The sequence below is a fragment of the Cucumis melo genome, chromosome 1 (genome assembly GCF_025177605.1).
Source record: "Cucumis melo cultivar AY chromosome 1, USDA_Cmelo_AY_1.0, whole genome shotgun sequence".
In the NCBI taxonomy this organism is placed as follows: Eukaryota; Viridiplantae; Streptophyta; class Magnoliopsida; order Cucurbitales; family Cucurbitaceae; genus Cucumis; species Cucumis melo.
Genome location: NC_066857.1, coordinates 20,916,079 through 20,937,116, shown reverse-complemented (window position 1 = coordinate 20,937,116; position 21,038 = coordinate 20,916,079). Strand labels below are relative to the sequence as shown.

Sequence of the window (21,038 nt, the reverse complement as noted above, 5' to 3'; positions counted from 1 at the left end):
ACCAGGATTAAGATAACCCCATGCCTGAAATCACGGAAATGCCCCTCATTATTCCACTCTCTTTTTTTTCTCCCTTGCTTTATTAAATATTCAGCAGGTAGAAGAGTCAAAACGCAACCCAACCTCGTTCACGTTCTCCTAACCGAATCCAAAAATAGACAACTCCAAACCAAATATATATATATATTAATATTTATAATAATTATATCACTGTCTATTTATTTATTTATTTCTTTATTTCTTTATTCAAATCACCTTTTTTCTAAACAAGGCAACCCCTAAATAAACCCCACCATACGGCTTGCTTCCTTGATTGCATTTGCATGTCCCCCCCTCTCCTTCCTATTCCCCCCCCCCCCCCCCCCCATTCCTCTCTCTAATTCCCACCAAGATTTTGCGATAGGATAAGAATCCAGGATTTCCCTTCTCTCTTTTGCAACAACTTCCCTCTTACCTCTTTGCTTCTTTATATTCTCTGTACTCTCTTTCTCTCTTCATAATAATCTCTCATGGCTGTTGAAGCTCGACATCTCAATCTCTTCCATCCTCAACTAATAGGAGGAAACAGGTATGTCTATTCAAGTTTTTGTCCTTTTCAATTCTTCGCTTTGGTTTTCATTCTAATCTTACATATTTTTTTACGCAGAGAATTGGTCAATCTGATTGAAGGAGATGCAAATATGTATAATAGTACTGGAATGGGCTATGGAGGAGTGCCATTAGTATCTGGAACAACCAGTACAGCCGAGACTCTTCTTCCGGCTTACAATTCCATCATCGTGGATTCCTCTGTTTCTCCTAAAACTGCAGCCGTCTCTGCAGCAATGAAATCCGATAGCGGTTTAACCTACAACTACACCCTCCCTCTCCCAAGAAAGCGCACTAGAGAATGTATGAATATCAACCCATTCACCTCCTATCCCTCTGCCCCAACTTCCAAATCTTGCGGATCTTTCTCCTTTCTTGGAGAAGATATCTCACTCCAGATCCACCAACAACAACACGATATTGACCGTTTGATTTCTCAACACGTAAGTCTCTACAATCCTAATTAATCCCATCTTTTTTTTTTTTCTTTTTTTTTCTTTTTTTTACGAGTGAATTTAAATTTGAGACTGATATTTATCATATCTGGGATTTGTTTGTAACAGTTGGAGAAGGTGCGATCGGAAGTTGAGGAGAGACGGAAGAGGCAAGCGAGGAGGATAATAGAAGCAATAGAAGTGGGTGTGATGAAGAAACTAAAATCAAAAGAGGAAGAGATCGAAAAGATGGGGAAATTGAACTGGGCATTAGAGGAAAGAGTGAAGTCATTATGTATAGAGAATCAACTATGGCGTGATATGGCACAAACGAACGAGGCGGCTGTGAATGCATTAAGAAACAACTTAGAACAAGTGTTATGCCAAGTGAACGAAGATCGAGCCCACGTGGGTGGCGGGGGAATCGAGGATCCAACGACGGCATTGGTGGATGATGCACAATCAAGCTGCGGAAGCAACCAAGGAGAGGGAGAAGGAGAAGGTGAAGGAGGAGAAGAAAGAGGAGGATGGCGCGTGGTGAAAGCAAAAACAGTGAAAAGGAATAGCAACAATGGCGGTGGTGGTGAAGATACGGGGAGCAGGAAGAGCAGAATGTGCAGAAACTGCGGTAAAGAGGAATCAAGTGTGCTGCTATTGCCGTGCAGGCATCTGTGTCTATGTACTGTTTGTGGGTCATCAGTGCACACATGCCCCATTTGTAAATCAACCAAAAACGCTAGTGTACATGTAAACATGTCCTAGAACAAGAACAACACTCTAAAACACAAACAAGCAATTTTACTAACTAGACAGACTTTTTTCTTTCTTTCTTTCTTTCTTTCTTACTTTTTTTTTTTCTTACTTTCTTACTTTCTTTATTATTATTATTATTATTATGATTATTATTAAAAAAATTTGATATAAAATATTTAATTCAAATATCAACAAATGAAGAAAAAAGGAATTAAAAATAAACGAAAAAGAGAGGCATAGGTGGGTCCGTCCACGTCTCAGGAGGGATTATGTGGGGTCCAAGGAGAAGTGACAGGTGTGAGGAAAAAGCTGACACGTGAAACTCTCGCAAATGTCGCTGTTAGGAGACAAGTGTAATGAGGAGGCCATTCGCTTTCTAATTGCACTCTCCTCCCACGCCTTTTCCAATATTGTTATTTATTATTTTGGCTGGCTTTTTCTTTATATTTTATTTTTTTTTTCCTATAAAAAGCCAAATAGAGATGGATACAATTAGAGACACGCCAATTCGTGGTTTTTCTTTTTCGATACTCCCGCCTATTTTTATTTTATTCTTTTAATTTCAAACCCAATTACCCACCCATCTTTTTTGTGATGTGAACTGTTGCGTAATCCATACGACGTGTATTTTTCTTTTACCCTTTTTCTTTTTTTTTTTTTTCCTTCTTCTTCTTCTTTTGTTTTTGGCGTTTACGGGTTTTATTAGCTTAGCCCTACATACAACAGGAGGAAAGTCTTCGGTCCTCGAAACTCAATTATTTCTGTTTTATACTTTTAGTATAATGGCATCCCTCCCACCCATTATCGTTTATAATATTATGAGAAAATTAATAAAAAAAAAAAAGAGAGAAAAAAAAGAAAAAAAAGGGAAATGGGAGGGGGGGGGGGGGGGGGGAGGGCTAGTCAAGTCTAGGTTCGAGGAACTTACGCATGCAGTTACGTGCACGTGAAAGTCACGTGATTCCAGGGAAACTGAAACTTTTGGATTGAAGGAAAGATAAATTGTATTTATTTATATTTATTTATTTGGGTGGGTGCCAAATGCCAATGGAGTTTTCCAGGAATTGGTCCCAACGGACAAATTATGAAACCTTTACGTTACTTCCACCAACAACAATATATTGCATTTTCCTATTCTTCCAATCACTCATTAAATAATTAATTATTCCCCAACTCATTTTATATTTAAAGTTAAAATCATTATTGTCATTCATACCTTCCTTAATTAACTATTGCCGTTTCCTCAATTCTCTCTCTCTCTCTCTCTCTATATATATATATATATATATTTTTCTTTTCTTTTTTTCTTTTTCTTTTTCTTTTTTTTTTTTTTTGGGTACACTAGTACAAGTATTGGAACATTTGAATCTTGGATGGTCACCAACTAGACTTTCGTTAATTTAATTATCGCTAGTGGATATTTATGTTTACATTCGTACTTTTTATATATATAAAGCATTAGCGCTCCCTATTTTTCTTCAACGTTTGGAATGGGATTCCATTAGTCTTCTAACATTTTAAGTCTGTATTTAATAGATATTTATACTTTCTAATAGATCTTTAAGAAATTTAAAATTTTAGGTTTCATAAGTCTCTGTCATTAATTTAATAGTTTACAATTACGTGCATGCTACTTGTATTCCTTTTGTTATTATTATAATATTATTATGTCATAGGCTAATATTATCATGTCAATGTTTTCAATTGGGAACAAAAATACTTGGGCACAATTAAAATTTAAAAGGAAAAAGAAAAAAAGTCATAGGCTTAAAACGTTGATATATGGTAGTGTTAATTAATAATTTCCTAAGTATGTGAATAAAAATCTTCCTCTAATATTCATTGGTATTAATCTATTATAGTTTAAAAAATGAGAAAATTGAAAATAATAGTATTGAAAGAGAAGGTAATTGAAGAAGATTTTTGGTGATTTAGATAGGGAGACGATATTGATATTGATATTGATATTGATATTGATAAGATGGGAAGAAAGGCAGCGGCAATAAATAAATGTATAAAAAAAAAAAAATGAAAACCCTACCGCCTATGTTTGTAATTAAAATTGAATTATAATAAATAAGTTTGCTGAAAAAAGATAAAATTATTGAGGGAGCGGTCACAGTCACGCAAAACAAATGAAGTAAAAATAAAAATTGGAGTATTGTATTTTGGATCCAAAAAACGACACCGTGGGGACATGCATTAAATATGGATGAAATGGAAGGAGGGGCAAAACAGGAATCTGTGACCTCCCATTTCCAAATGGAACAAATGGAGCCCCTCCTTTTCTTTATTGTTTTTTATTATTATTATTTTTTTTTTTTATTTTTCATATTACCCATGCGGGCCCCCACCATCTGTCCCTTTATGACCGGCATGCCCCTCCATTGCCCCGTGAATCTCATTCCTCCACCCTTTTCTTCTTTTTTTACTTTCTTTCCCCTCTTATTATTTATTCCTTCAACCATTTCTTTTTTCTTTTATATAATAATGATAATCAATTTTTCTTTTTCTTTTTCTTTTTCTTTTTTCTTTTTTTCTTTTTTTTTTTTTTTTTTAAGAAAAAAGCATCGCTTCTTGTTGTAGTTATTGCTGCCCATTTTCTTTCTTTATATCCCTTTATTCTATTGCTAAACTTTGTACCTTTTTTTTCCCTTCCCCTATCACATTATTGTTTTATTAAATAGAATAGCAAAAAAAAAAAAAAAAAAAAAATATTATTATTGTTCTATGCCTAGGAATCTAACCTAAAGTAACCCAACATTTTACTCAAATTTTTAATTTAATATCAAAACCAAACTTATCCCTTTTTGGATGAGGGAGTTGTCAAACTCACACCCCAATTCCAATTCCAATTCCAATTCCAATTCCCCCTTTTCGCTATAAAACATCCTCCTCTTCTTTCCTACTTGACACGATTCTTCGTATTTTGATTTTTGATGGCGACTCTCATTGTAATACCAAACCTACAAATATTACCTAATTGACTAAATATGTACTAAAGACTCTTTATAAAATTACCTTTTATTTCTTCAAATTTGGTGACTATTCTCTTCACAAAAATTCCCAACTATACATTCTTCCAAATCTTTTAAATTATCTATTCCTTTAAGAATCCGCGAATAATTTATAGTTTGAACGTTGCTATCGAGTAATGCTTTTCTTTTTGTTGAGTTGGAGTATAGGTATGAATATGTTTTAAATGAAGACATTTTTAATATACCATTTATAAATTAATTTTATATATACACATTGTATTGTATTCATTTGTATTTAAAAGTGTATTGCAGTAATTTGATCATTCCTCGATACCTAACTAGGAAATTGAAAAAAAAAAAAAAGAGAGAGAGAAGAAAATTTGAAGAATTATTTGGGTTTGTAAAAGGTCGGTATCGAGTACTTTTGTTGGGTTGAGAAACAGAAAAATTGACCAAAGGTTTATTAAAAAATAATGGGGTTATTGAATAAGCACTAAGTCCAAAGAGCATCTATATATTTATCTAAATTGCATCAAAGTCCAATCCATAAAAGTCTAATTAGGTGAGGTATCAATGGCGGCAAAGTCAGTTGGAGGATTGAATGCATCGAATGAATTAAAATAATGTAAATTAAAAGTACCAAAAAAAAAATGTCAATATCCCACCACTATGTCATAGATTTTTTAATAGAGAGGGGATTAGGGATTTCTGCTAAGCTAAGCATGGGTTGATTTAATTAAATATTATTTTGGAAAAAAAGAAAGAAAGAAAGAAAGAAAGAAAGAAAGAAAGAAAGGTCGTGTTCCAAATCTTTGGTTTTTTATAAAAAAAAAAAATAATAAAATCTGTCGCAATCGGAAACATAACCTAACACGACGTTGATTAAAGAGAGAGAGAGAGAGAGAGAGAGAGAGAGGATTAATTAAAAAAAAAAAAAAAGTAGAAGAAAGTTGGGGGGGGGGGGGGGGGGATTATAATTAATAATTTAATAGAGTAATTAATGAAAGGTAATTGAGCATCATTGATGGTGGGGTCAAATCTGACCATATAAATCAAACTTATGCGATTGAGACTATCTAACATGTTGGGATTTTATTTTTCCTCTAAAAAAAGATTAACATGATTTGATTCTTAATAAGGAAAGCATCTTATTTATTTATTTATTTATTTATTGTGTTATATTTGTTGAATGGGCAGCGTCATGTGCGTGTGGTGCATTTGGCCTCCCAATCCTTTTTTCTTTTTTCCTTTAAAACTAATTTCAAATTAAAAAAAAGAAAGAAAAAAAAAGTGTCAGAATTCGTTTCCTTTGGATTTTTTCTAATATCTACTTAAACCAACTATGATTGCTATTACATAATTATTGCTTTGCACAGATGTATAATAATATGTAAATGTGGGTCGGAACAACAAATATTTTAATTTTTTTTCTTTAATTATTTGATTGATTTTAGGATACCATTATCTAGTCTTCTTATATTTAGTTATAATTTCTTTTTTGTGAATAAGTTAATATTATCGACACATCATTTATAATGATTAATAAATGGGTATTTTTTTATATTGATCTTAATAACAAATTTAAGACATATTATAACAAAAATGAATTTGATGTGAATTTAGAGAAGAAGAAATAAATAATATATCATTATTACTTAAAATTTGAAATGATAACAAATTTGTGTAAAAGCTTTATTATTTAAAATTAAAAAAGGAAAAAAAAAAAAAAGTAATGAATTGAGAATGAAAAAGAGGTAGAAAAGGGAATAGGTGGGAAATGGGAAGTGCATTGGGGGGGTGAAGAAGAATGACAAGTGCATTGGATGCGGAGATGTGGGTCATAAATAATAAAAACTTTGTACTATTTTCTCTTCCATCAATCTTTTTATCTTCATCTAAAATAACAACAATAATAATACCCACAACAACAAACTACAAAACAAATCCTCCAAATTTCTCCCACATTCTCACCCTCACTCTTTGGTTTCAAACCACTCTCTTCCCCTTTTCAAACAATTCCTCTCTTTTTTAAACTCACTCCACTCTCCATTTTTTCATTGAAAAGAAATATGCACCATATTATATTATTTCTTTACAAACCAAGGATTGATTTCAAACATGGTGTGGATACATTTTAACCTACTCAAAGATAACATATAAGAAAGTCTAAGTAAGCATAGTGAGAGCTCGATGGACTCATGAGGGGAATATCTAGATGGTAGAGCCTAGAAGAGTTCAATGGACCCATGAGTGAGCCTAAACAAGCCCAGTGAAAGCTGGATGGACTCATGAGGCGGAGCCTAGTGAGAGCTCGTTGAACACATGAGGTGAGCCTAACCCAGTTTAGCAAGAGCTCGGTGGACTTTCATAAAGTGAGCTTAAGAGAAGTAACCATGGGAGAGAGCTTGGACAACTCTGTATGACCCACGAGGTAGACTTAAAAGAAGCTCAAAGAAGTCTAGGAGAGAGAGCTTAAGAGCACTTGCTCAAGAGAAATAAGTTCGTAATAGCTAGAAGAGAGCTCAAGACGAGTTTAGCGAAACCTAAAAGAGACCTTTTTGAGAGGAGTCGTAGGAGGAGGACCCACAAATAAGAGTCTAGCCTTCTAGCCTAGCCTTGCTTCTTAAGAAAAGCTCACAAGAGGAGAACCCACTAAGGAGAACCTAAGTCTTCTAAGAGGAGGACCCACAGGAATGCACTCCTAAGACAATACTAAAGAGACCATAGAGGACCCATGAAAGGATACCTCTAAGCACCCACGAAGGAAAACCTCTAAGTCATTGATTGTGAAATCGTTCAGATTCCGAACGGACAAGTGTCATAAAGGAAGCTATCACTATAAGAAATCGGGCTTTTCCTGACGCCGAAAAAGATGTCGACAAAAAAGACATCGGAAATAAGAGGTTCTCCCGACATCTTACTTCCCGACGCATAAAGTAAGACATCGGGAGAAAAAGCCATTCTCGACACATAAAGTAAGACGTTGGGAATAAGAGGTTTTTCCGACGCACAATTCACGAATCGGGCACAAGACGTCGGAAAAAAGGGATATTCCCGACACCGACCTAACGCATCGGAAAAGGCCGTCGGGAAATAAAAGGTATTCCCGACGCGTTAGGCCGACGTCGGAAAAGGCCTAGATATTCCCGACGTCATAAGTAGTGCGTCGGAAAAAGCCTCACGTGAGAAATAAGGGGTATTCCCAAGGCCTAGGTTTTTTTGATGTCGTAAGTGTGCGTCAGGAAAGACCTAGGTTTTCCCGATGTCGTGTAAGTAGTGCGTCGGAAAAGGTCTAGGTTTTTTCGACGCCGTAAGTAGTGCGTCGGGAAAGGTCTAGGTTTCTCCGACGTCCTTTTCCGACGCCGTAAGTAGTGCGTCAGGAGATCCCCTGAATATTTATTTCGTTTTTGTTTTACACAGAACTGAAAACAAAAGGGAAATGGTTCAGAGAAGAGAGAAACATTCGTCGCCGTCCGTAGCTCGCCGTCGTCTGTTCCATCGTCGTTGTTGTCCCTCGCTGCGGCCGCAACTTCAGCTTCAGCCTTCCTTCGAGAATCCTCTGCAGCTTTTGCCTCTGCTTGCAACAGTGCTTTTTCTGTATTGAAAAAGGAATTAGTAACTTCCTGAAATAGTTTTGATCGCTCTACTTTCTCTACTATGATTGTGTTGTTATCGATGTAAAGACTCCAACCTTCTCTTTGCTGTCTTTCAAATTCTTCTCTCTCCATTCTCACTTTTTTAGGATCTCGTTTGTCACCTTGTAGCTAAGTCAGTCAATGACTTTCTAAAAAGATATATCTTAAATGAATATTTTTTTTTATTGAAACAACTTTTATTGAATGAATATGTGTGCGTCTGTGCATCATAGGATTGGCCTAACATTGGACAAACAAGAAAAACCTCAAGTTTAACGAACCTTTTCAAGTGCCTTTTCTCGAGCTTTCAGTATAGTGTCGGCAAGACGGTTCCTTAACAAAGCTGCACGGTAAAGCTTGTCGGGGGAGGCTTTCTCGACGTAGTACATGGCGTCAGGAAAGCAGACGAGGCTTTCTCGACACCGTGGATTGCGTCGGGAAAGACGGCGTCGGGAGAAGCTTTTCCCGACGCGTGACCAACACAGCGTCGGGAAAGCCTATCCCATCTCACTTCCCCCAATGTTTGTCTCGATGCTGAGAACTGCGTCGGGAGATCCTTTTCCGACGTGTTTTTCACTTCCTCCGATGTTTTTCAGCATCGGGAAAATCTCGATTTCTTGTAGTGTATTAGGATCATTCATGGGTATAATGGTAGTGCAATCGCCCATTGATTATTAGGTCAACAGTCATGGAAGTTTAAGAGAGGCAATTATTACCCAAGCATTAGTTATAGATCACCATATTATATAAACGACCAAGACCATTGGTTGAAGGTATATCCAAATACGCTCGAATATTCATTGTTTTCTCTATTGTCTAGCTACTCATAAACACAAGACCGACTAGAGAGTTTTAGAGTGTGTATGGTAAGACACCACACCCGTGCTTACCCTCTTTTGTTTTGCAGGCTCTTGGATGAATCTCTTTGACAAAAATTTTACGTTTTGTCCATTTTTTAGCATCAACAGAACCTATTCTATCTTAACATTTTGTTAAACTTACGATTTTTATTTTCCATGAGACCAACTCATGTTACTATAGCTTTGTTTAGAAACAACAATATATAAGAAAAATGATGTGAAATCCCACAGCCCATGTGAATATATATTTTTTCTTTGAAAGAAATTGTGGGAGTTAAAAAGTTGAAGAAAAAACATTTGATTTCACAGTAGTTGTCCACTACAAGGGAAAATAAGATGAAAAGAAGATGGGAGGGATGTGGAAGTAAAAGAAAAGAATAAGAAGAAAATATGGATCCAATGAAAGGAGGCAAGGAGGGAGGGGCAGTTCCCATCCCCACTCACTCCTATATATCAAAATGCTTAAAGATAACTAAATGTGTTATCAAATTATCAAATTAGCGTTTTTCTTCATCTATCTATCATCATCATTTTGCATTTGTTGATCTTGTTGCTTCCTCCTCCTCCTCCTCCTTTCTATCTTCAACAAGGGCCCTACTCCACTCATCATATATTTATGTGTATTTCTGTATCACATGTCACTTGGAGAATTTTGATTTGAAATGACCTAATTGAATGAAATCTCATCTCTTTTGGATGGACCCATTTTGGCAGTATTATTCCCTCTTTCCATCCCAATCACTTATATGTACCTTTAATTATTGTTAATATTATTATATTGATGTTATTAATTAAGTGAACTTATATTGGGTTTTACTATTATTTTCTTTTTCCCTCTTATTTGGTATATTCTAGCTTTCTTCTCACTCTATCTCTCTCTTTCTCACTTTACTATATATATAACACAAAAGTTGTTGCCTTTTCAAAAAAGCTATCTAGGCTATGGGTGGGTGTGTTTGTCTATACTTATAACAAATCCACAAATCAATCTCTTGTTAACTCTATTTTTTTTGCTTTTTAGTTTTTGATGGAATTTGCCTTGGTTTGGTATAGACATTACATTATATTAAATTATTGCTATTTTGAATCCAACAACAAAACACCTCCACTATGAGTGAAACACACAAACATGGAAAAAGGAGAGAGAGATAGGGAGATTCTGTTTTGCCCACCAAGAAAGCTACTGTTTGGTTTGACAGAAGGATATATATATATATATATAATGAGTGTTTTTTTTTTCTAAAGTGCAAAATTCAGTTCTTCCCACTAATGTCACTAATACACTTCCAAACATTATTATTCTCCATTCTATTCTCCTTGGACATTGTGGCATCAAACCCAACTCCTCCTATCTTTGGTAAAATCATTATGTTTTCTCCCCCCACCCCCACATCCCCCAACTTTACTATTATTTTGTATACAAGGACTTTCCAACCATTTCTTACTTATCTAAACTTAAAATAATACCCAACCACTATATGGAAAAAAAAAAAAAAGTATACTCAATTGAAATTCTCACTTGATGTTAATTTGGATGAGTAGAAGAAGGAGTTATGACTATTGACTCAGAGTTTGAGTGGGTTGACAATTAACTTTTGTTTTTATTTAAAAAGAAAAGGATATATATATATATATATATATATATATATGGTGAGAGAGAGAGATTAAGATGCTTATCTGTTGGCTAGAAGTAAAGGTAAGGATTGAAAGTGATGGAAATTGGTAGCTAAAAACCAATTTGAGTTTTTAAAAGTAGACCAAATAGTAATGAATTGAAATGACTATATAATGAACAACTCCAAAGAAAAATAAAGTTTGGATATTGATTGCAAACCATTCTCGTATTTCATTCTTTCACTTCACCCTTTTAGATTTAGATTTTCTGAAATTATAAAAAGTAGGGGGAGACGTGAATTTCACACAATAAACAAATATGCCATCATTTTGGATCAAATAAATGGTAATGCTTCCTAGTTTTTTTTTTTTAAATTCTTTTATCCATGAAAATCTATTCTTAAATGATATAATATTAAATTTAGTTTAAAATTTTTAGTTAATTATTATGTTAGGATGATGTCAAAATAGTCACTCTAAGAGGCACTATGTTCAATTCATTACGTTTCATAACTAGTAAATTAAATGAGCATAACTCCAGTTGAGTTTGTTGGAACTTTGATGTTGACTATTGTTTTTAAGAGTGTTCCGTTTGTTGGTGACCATATGTGTGCATCTTGTCTCGTGTGCCTCTTGTAATGTTCCATAGGATGTCTCATAAAATGTAATTTTTGCATTTTCTTTTTATTTGTCAATGATATTTTCATGGCCTTTTCCATTCAGCATAGATGGTTTAACTCCTTACTTTAAGAATTTCTCACAACTAGTCATATATATGGTAGTTTTGTTCAATTTTTAGGGTTAGTCTCTTTATTAAAAAAAAAGTGTGTATGGAAGGTTTTGAGGATGGTTAAATTTCTTTTTTTTTTTTTTTTTTTTTATCTTTTGCGATAAGAGGTTTGTTATAAGTGCTAGCGAGGTTTGGTTGAATTGTTGTGAGAGTAGAGTTTTTGATATTAAATTGAGAGAAGCTGATCAATCAAATTTGAGAAAAACTTGTTTTATGAAGGTGAGAGGATTGCACATATAAAAGGAGCCTAAGCATACTCTGTTGAGAAAATCTCATACAAAGTTTGAAAAAGTGTGTTAGTTTTCTAGCACTCTCTAGGGCTATTTGTGTGGTTGTTCTAGAAGTTGTTTTAGAGTGTTCTTGTCTCAACAATTTTTTATGAAAGTTGCGGATTCTTGAAGAATATCTTTTTCCATAATTAACTTATTATGCATATTTGATTGGTTGAGATGTTTTTCTTTAAGTACTTTATCGATTTATTCTGATAAGGATATTTTCTTTTGCTCTGCTGTGTTATTTAAGCTCAAAATGCTCCTGTTGTTAGGGTTATTCCTTATATTGATTTATAAGTTTGATAATCTTTTGCCTGCGATTTGTGTTTGAAGATTTGAACTTTTCTTTGCATGTTGCGACAAACTTCAAGCACCGTTTTTATTAAGATTGCATTGAACCTGTGAACAAATATACAACTTCAGGAGGAGCCTAAAACTGAATCGTTCAAGAAGAGTTTGTTAACCTTAGGGGAATCCTAAGCATTCTTACAAGAAGGGAGTTATCATACACTTGGAGGAACATAAATTTCTCAAGTGAAGGGAGTTCACAAGAAAAAGAAGAAAAAATAACTTCAAGCAAGAGGGAGTTCTCATACTTTAGGGGGAGTCTAAGTCTACTTTACTAATATACACATACTTAGGAGGAACCTAAGTACACAAGAGAGGGAGTCTCACATCTTGGGGGACTCTTAGTGATCTCTAGATGAATTAGGCTCTACGGTTATCACTGTAATAGTCATTAACAACATATTAATTACAAGGTCGTTGTAATTGCTTAACTTGAATATATTAGTGAATTGTTTTTCCTAGGTACATTGTCCTCCGATCATAGGTGCATGTTGTATCACCAAATTGGGTTACTAGCTCCTGTGTGATTTGTATTCCTCGAACTCTAAATTTATTCTTGTTTCTGTGATTGCTGAGACATGTTGTATGATATCTCTATTCCTAAATTCCAAAATGTTATAGTGAAAGTGAGGAGAGCTCAAACTTAGGTCAGGCCTAAATTGAAACTAATTAAGAGCAAGTCGTACGTATGTAACTTAAGAGAGAGTATACTAGATAAGTATTTTATTGTAACTATGTTAAACTCTTTTTATATATTGAAATTTATTCCCACTCAAGACACACTACTATCTCTTAGGCAGAAATGATATTGCACCAAATTATGTTATCAATATGTATGTGTGAGATTTGTACTATATGGTAGATGTATTTTATTTTTCAAGGTTTGAATCCCTTGTTTCACATTATATGTTAACAATAAAGAAAGGAAGAAATAAAGAGGAAAAAAAAATTTATTTGTGTCCACCATTGGTAATGTGTCCCCATTTTGTTGTTTTGGACCATTCCATTCAAACTTTGTCCCATGAATCCAAAAAACCCATAATTGCCTCCTCATCTCCTAATTAACCCAAATTTCAATTACTAGACTCACCTCTCCATGTGCCCCAATGCTGTTCATAATGTCTAGAGAAGAGAGACTATATAGATTGACCCGTCTTTTTTTCTTTTTTTTTCTTTCTTTCTTTCTTTCTTGTCTCTATTTATATTTAATTAGATTCTTTTCTTACACTAAAAAAGAAATGCAATGAATGGTTTGAAACAAAATTTAAAAAGAAAAAATAATAAATAGGAAGAAGAAGAAGAAGAAGAAGAAGAAGAAGAAGAAGAAGAAGAAGAGGAGAAAGAGGAATGGAAAATGAAAGGTGGGGGATAGAATGGTCAACTTTCACCATCATTCATCATTATTCCCCATATCCATCTACTTTACATTATAACAAATGCAGGGCTACAAGTTATTAAATGTTGGTACCTCCTTTTTCTGGCACAACAAGAAAAATGGGCCACACAAACAAAGAGAGAAAGAAATAAAAGAAAGGACTTGTTTAATGCATATATGTACAAATTCAATTCAATTCTAAGGGCCTCTAAATTTTTGGATCCCACTCATTTTTAATCAAAATCCAGCATCTTGATTTGATTTGATTTGAGATGGGTTTTGGCAATTTCTACTGTTTTTATAGTGGATGCAAACTTTAGATGGTGATGGCACACTATAGACTTTTCATGTGCTCATTTAATAAAATGGAGACTTTTTTTTCTTTTTAAATATTAAGTTCCCTCTCATCTAAAAGTGACCTTACTACTACTACTACTATTATTATTATTATTATTATTATGGAGTTATGTTAATGGGGTACTGATTCGTGATCTTGTATAGAAACTTTTAATCTACACCATTTTCTTAAAGATGTTGAAAATGCTTATAAAAAAGAAAAAAAAAAAAAAAGTCCTACTTGAGAAGGAACTACTTTAATCGATGGTGGAGAATTGTGAAAAAAGAAAAGATTGTGAATGAAAAATGGGTTGGAATTGATTGATTGGAGTTGAGTTGCACTAACAATGTTGTTGATGGCTCCATTGACGCACCATATTGAATTTGGGAAATTTAAAGATTGATCTTATATATATATATATATATATATATATATATTTTATTATTATTATTAATTTGAAATAAGTTGTGGGTATTGGTTGAAATTGGCACTCAGAGATTTGGTGAGGATTTGTTGAATTTATTATTTATATATTCACATCTTATCCCTATTTCACACACATCCCATATTATAAATATTCTTTTCACAAATTTTTTTTTTATTATTATTTTACCTTTCCCAATAATGTTCTTAATTAACAAGGTTCTTGGCTGTGGTGGTGTTGTTTTCAGCTACTTCTATTAGTCAGTCGTATGGGCACTTGATTTGTGAATTTCGGCTTGTCTGCGGCCCATGATGCTACTTAGCTGGGCTTAGCTAATGCTTCACGAAAAGGCCATTTTAGCTCCATCGTTCCACGAAAAGGCCCATTTAGCTAATGCTTCTTTCCACTCCAACTCATTGATTCCACATCACCCTTATCATCACTTGGTACAACCAAACTTAGCAATTTTTCTGAATTCACACAACACTCTCCTTCAAATCCTTTTTCTCTTGTCCTACCACCAATCTAAGTTAATTTTCATAAACATAACAAAACACCAAAATATTTGTATAACAAAATCAAAAAATCAACAAAATCGGTATAAATTTTTCATAAATTTCATATTTGTCCTTAACAATGTGGACAATTCATCACTTCTCTTTCTTCTTCTTCGCGATTTATTCATCTAATCTTTTAGATTTTTCTTTTTGTTTTTTTTCCAAATTTCTTCGATTCCTCTGTTTATCTTTTTTTGGGTAAATAAAATACAGACTTCTTCCAATATTTTCTTTCTTCTATTTTTATTCATCCTTTTTTTCTCCATCTTCTATTTCTTTCTTACAGTCTCTCTTTCAAAATATCAAGATCGTTTAAATATCACTTTGATATGAAAGATCATTTAGATTTGAAATATTTTTCCATCGTTAAAAAGATCTACATGATCGTGTATGATTTCCTACATGATCGTGTACCATTTTCTACACAATTGTGTATCAGGATTGTTTAGAAGAAGAATTACATGAATCATTTTCCCCATCATTAAAGAGAACAACACGATTGTGTATCATTTCCTATACGATCGTGTACTATGATCGTTTAGAAGAAAAATTATACGCGCGTGTGTGACCAATTAATCACGTGTTGACTGGGACATTTTTTGTATTTTCATTGTGAGCCCGTGGGCTTTTTCCCGTTTTCAAAATTTTTTTATATAGTGTAAATATTTTACCGATTAGTTATAGGGAAATTGTATTGGGTGGCACAATAAAAATCCAATTTAGCAATATTAGCACTAACATTTTCAATTTTGCAAATATAGCAACTTTTTAATTTTGGTTGATATTTCTTATTTTATTCTTTTTATTATTCCAAAATTGCCCTTCTTTGGTGTTTTCTCTTCCTCTTTTGTTTTTCTTTATTGTTCTCCTTCATTTTTCGTTTTCTTCTTCTCTTCTCTATCGTTCTTCTTTACCATTTCTCCTATCCACCTACTTCTCTTCTCCTCGTCTTCTTCTGCCTCTTCTCCACTGTTCTTCTCTACCGTTCTTCTCTTCTCTCTTCAGTTTTGTTCCTTTAGATTTCTCCCTCTTCGTCGACATCTCTTTTTCTTATCATCTTCTCCTCGTCTTCTTCTCCTATTCTTCTCATTTTTTCTTCAGGAAAAACAAGAATTATGTATGTATTTCTTCCCTTTTTTTTGAAGCTCTAATATTATTTCTGTATATTGCTCATATATTATTTATTAAAATTAGGGCTACGATTAATTCTTCCTCGTCTCTTTTATTTGTTCATAATATCTTTTATCGAAAGGAACTTTGTAGATCAGTTTGGTTTTATTTAGTTACGTTTGGTTCTGTTTTTTTTTTTTTTAATTTGTATCAGTTTTTTATATCAACGGTAGGATATACTTATATTATATGTATTAGTTGACTGATATACTTACTACGTGTTTTTTATTTTTCCAAAATTGTTGCAGTTCATTGTAGTTATGGTTAAATTGGCAGTAATTGTTTTTCAAAGTGGTCAATGGGATGAGCAACATTACTACGTGGATTACAAAACAAATTGTGTTTTGGTTAATGGAGCGATACTATCATTTGATTCTTTTGTGAACTTGATTCATACTGAAATTCAGGTTGAGTCATGTATTGAACTTTCAGTTTTAATTTGTTGACTATAGACAATAATGATGTTCAACACGTTATTAAGATTGTAAACATACCATAACAGTTATCGACAATACATAAAGTGTATCATGCTTAGTGCATCAGGTGTATTTAATTAATTGAGTGTATCAACAATGTGTATTGACAACATATCAAGTGTTTCAAACTAATAATATGTATCAAAGAAGTTTTGCAAGTGATTAAGTGTATTACATCTATCAAATGTATTAGCAAACAAACAAGTGTATCAACGATATATAAAGTGTATCATTCTTAGCGCATCAAGTGTATTTAATTGATTAAGTGTATCAATAGTTGAGCAAGTGTATCAACAACATATCAAGTGTTTTAAACTAATAATATGTATCAACGAAGTTTAGCAAGTGATTAAGTGTATTAAATCTATCAAGTGTATCAACAAACAATAACAAGTGTATCAACAATATATAACATGTATCAATGATATATAAAGTGTATCATTCTTAATGCATCAAAGTGTATTTTATTGATTGAGTATATCAACAGTTGAGCAACTGTATCAACAACATATCAAGTGTATCAAACTAATATTATGTATAAATAAAGTTTAGCAAGTGATCAAGTATATTAAATCTATTGAGTGTATCAAGAAACAATAACAAGTGTATCAACGATATATAAAGTGTATAATTCTTAGTGCTTCAAGTGTATTTAATTGATTGAGTGTATCAACAACATATCAAGTGTTTTAAACTAATAATATGTATCAGTGAAGTATTAGAGAGTAAAAAAAGTGTACAAACAGTACATCAAATCAGATGTATCGACGGTATATATGTATCAACGGTATATATTGGTGTATCAGTCGTATATATTGGTGTATCAACCGTATATATATGTGTATCAGTAATGACTGAAGGGTAATTTCGTAATTTTAAAATGCGGATTGGGCTTCAATTTTGCTATTTTTGCAAATGTAAAAATGATGTGCTATGGGCCTAATTTATGATACTATAATTGTCATATTTGCAAGAGCCCCTTAGTTATATTTGAAAAAAAAAAAAGAGAAAGACACCCATAAATGTATATATGACTAATTACTAAATCACGTACATTGTCGTCTTATTAATCTCTCAAAGTTCGAATAAGAAAGGTTTAAATATAAGTTTAATTATCATTCTAGATATATATAATAAGGTCACTGTCAAAAAAGGCAAAACAAGTTATATTAATTAAGTCAATAATACAAAAACCTATTGTTTGCAAAAATGGCAAAATCAAAGCTTCAACTCACATATACAAAATATAAAATGTCAAAAAGACCCTCATTACTGATATAAATTTGATATACCTAATACACTTGATACACACCTAATACACCTAATAGGCTAATACTCCTTAATACTCTTGGTATACATTTGACTCTTCTTGATAATCTTTGAATCTTGATACACTTGATGCATCATGATACTCTTTTATATACTCAATATCTTCTGATACACCCAAAATATCTTTATACACCTAAAACTTCTTGTTACACTTGATTATTCTTAATACACTTAGGTTTCATTGATGAGTTTGATATACTTAATGCATTGCTAATAAACTTGTTATGCTTCATTGGTACACTCAACAAATTTGATACACTTGATGCACGTGATATGTTTGCTAATAAAAAGTCCTTGCATAAGGAAAAATTAACAGAGACCATAACTCAAATTAATTTAGGAACCTAAAAATATTAGTACATTGGCAAAAACTAAATTTGCTTATTAGGCTAAGCATGCTTCTAAAATAAAATTATAGAGAATTACAAAGAAGAGACATACCTATGTTGACGACTTTGAATCTACCAAACGCCAAATTGAGACACCACCACTAAAAAACTTCCTATTTTTTGGGTTGAGATTCTGGTTTGTGGGAACCAAAATTGGAAAAGGAGAATTCTAAAAGAGCGATAATTTTCTTCTGGAGAGAATTGCAATACGCATCCCAGAACCGTTATGTCAATTTTTTTGCGTAACGATATCTCTTTCTTCTTCTGAAGAAGAGGGAAGCTGAAAGAGTAAAATGGGAAACGTGAGAAAACCATCCATTCCCTATTAATTTAACTAATTAAATTAATATTTAAATTAAAATAGTTAATTAAATTAATAATTAAACTTATATTTAATTAATGTTTCATTTAAACCATATTTAAATAAATATCTCTCACATTCTATATTTTTAATTTAATTAACTAAATTAAATTAAATTAAACTATTAATTAATTTCTAATTAATTAATTGCTAAATTAAATGTCTTATATTTAATTTAATCAAAATTTGAATCGTATTCAAATATAAATTTCTCCCATAACATATAGTTTTAATCATATACATATTAAATTTTAACCTATAGTTTTAATATGAATCTAATTCACATTAAATTAATATCTTGTATTTGAATGAGTTTAAATATTTTATTCTCTCATAAATGAATTTTAAATCATGTCCAAAATTAAATTTATATAATAAAGTTTAATTAAAATATAAACTTTGATTATAATGTATCACCATACATTATATTAATTCCCAAAGTAAATTTGAACTTTTCACATAACAACTAAGATAAATAAATCTCAATACCCTTTACGAGCTAGAAAGGGGACCTAATAGACTTACATATCAAAAGCTACAACTAAATGAGATTAATTGGCTAAACTCATTAACCACATTAATCAATATTCGTTAACTGTGTGTACATTCCACTAAAGACTCACGCTTAATTCTTCTCATATCTATGTCCATGGAGATAGACCAATACCAATAAGTTAGTCCTTCACAAGTGTTTGTAACACCAACGAGGTTAAATTATCATTTTATCCCTAGGTTACTTTTAGTCCTTAAATACTAGTGCTCCTCTAATAAAAAACCTGTTTATGGTCCAACCAATAAACAAAAACTTCTCTCGTGCCATAGAGAGGGTAGAACCCTTTGTTCAAGTCCCAGAGACATCATTTTGAGGGAATAATTATTTGCTTACCCTAAAGTCGGGAATGAGTGAATTCCATCTTGTGTGATTATGTTCTCAGCTCCCCACTCGGTCTTGTCCTCAAAATGATAAGCATATTGAGTCGGCGATCTGACCACTCTCACCTATACAAATCAAAGGAAAATCTCTCGCAAACAAGAGTTCATAATGCACTCAAGATTAAGACTAAGTTACCTAGGTCATCATAATGAAATAGAAACCTAACTAGTTAACGAAGTTACATCTAGTGGTTACTATTTCGCCGTCCGGTGTTATGCAAACCCATTGCATAGGATACCCTCACTCGCATGTCATCTACACGAAGGCGTTGGATCATTGCGATTGTATCAAATACAAAGTGAGCCATATCCATAATGTTACCAGGATAAGGTATCCAGCTTTAACCCTGTATTATAGACCCTTTAAGTTAATCTCGAACATTGGTCCTTGTATGTCTCTACATATTGTTCAAGACTCAAATAACTTAGTATGTTAATTTATTGGATTTGGGTTATTAAGACAAAACTAATAATATAACCAATAACACTTATCAAAATTACAATAATAATACTTTATTAATAACGATCAATGAATTATATTTACTATCTACGAGTTTTAGGACATAAAACCTATTACTTCACAGATAGTACACTTGATTGATTAAATTCACTTGATATGCTTGAAGTTCTACTTCTATACTATGCACTTATAAACTTGATTGATATATTTGATAATGATTTACTTTACTGATATGCTAATATACGTTAATAATATATTGTTGATATATTTGATAATGATACACTGAGTTATATCATTCATATACTTAATTTGAAAATATGAAGATTACGTAGTAAGTATATCAACCAACTAATATATAATATAAGTACATCACAATACTGATATAAAGTAAAACCAAAACAAAATCAACAGAAAAAAAAACCAAAATCATTTGAAATCAAATTAAACTTAAAATACACATCGAAGAAGTAGAGAAAACCCACAAACGAAGTTAAATTACTCCGATCAACAACCATTATATTTCATATTGGAATTAATATACCATTAATATCCTAAAATCAAGATTAAGACATAAAGAACAAATTGTTTTTCCTGTATAAAGAAAGAATAATTTGGCCTTAAAAAGTTGGAAAATAAATAAGGGATGACTGGGGCATTAAAAAGGGAAGAAGAAATAATTTATTGAAGGGTAGTTTGTGAATAATAACAATTTAAGATGTACAGTCTTTTAAAAAGTGAGAATTTTGCCATATTTACAAAATTCTAAAACAATGTGCTATATTTGCAATTTCCCTCTATAATATAGAGACATTTTAAAAAATAGCAAAATTCATGAAACTTTCTAAAACTCATTTAAATTTTTTGCTATATTTTTTAAATAGTTTCATTTTTGTGTATTTGTATCTTGTTTTAGAAAGAAAAACTACGATGAGAATGTGTCTTCTCACTTCTAGGC

At 32.4% G+C, this 21,038-nt stretch overlaps 1 protein-coding gene and 1 long non-coding RNA gene across 2 annotated transcripts; both read left to right on the top strand.

The window, feature by feature from the left end:
• The first annotated feature begins 214 nt into the window (after positions 1–214).
• On the top strand, positions 215–1,848 carry LOC103489652 (probable BOI-related E3 ubiquitin-protein ligase 3). The gene is made up of 3 exons (XM_008448904.3): positions 215–568; positions 647–1,031; positions 1,152–1,848. The coding sequence occupies exons 1-3, from the start codon at positions 510–512 to the stop codon at positions 1,782–1,784; spliced, it is 1,077 nt and encodes a 358-aa protein (XP_008447126.2). The 5' UTR covers positions 215–509; the 3' UTR covers positions 1,785–1,848.
• Positions 1,849–11,043: 9,195 nt separating this feature from the next.
• Positions 11,044–12,841, top strand: LOC103489651 (uncharacterized). Its single transcript, XR_537635.3, has 2 exons — positions 11,044–11,208; positions 12,296–12,841. It is a non-coding gene; the product is annotated as an uncharacterized LOC103489651 (long non-coding RNA).
• Positions 12,842–21,038: the final 8,197 nt, after the last annotated feature.

Excerpts from the sequence above, each read along its gene's own strand:
- LOC103489652 (XM_008448904.3), top strand. The coding sequence starts at position 510 with ATGGCTGTTGAAGCTCGACATCTCAATCTCTTCCATCCTCAACTAATA. Across the intron at positions 569-646 it reads CAACTAATAGGAGGAAACAG|AGAATTGGTCAATCTGATTG; the intron begins GTATGTCTATTC and ends TTTTTTACGCAG. Across the intron at positions 1,032-1,151 it reads ACCGTTTGATTTCTCAACAC|TTGGAGAAGGTGCGATCGGA; the intron begins GTAAGTCTCTAC and ends TGTTTGTAACAG.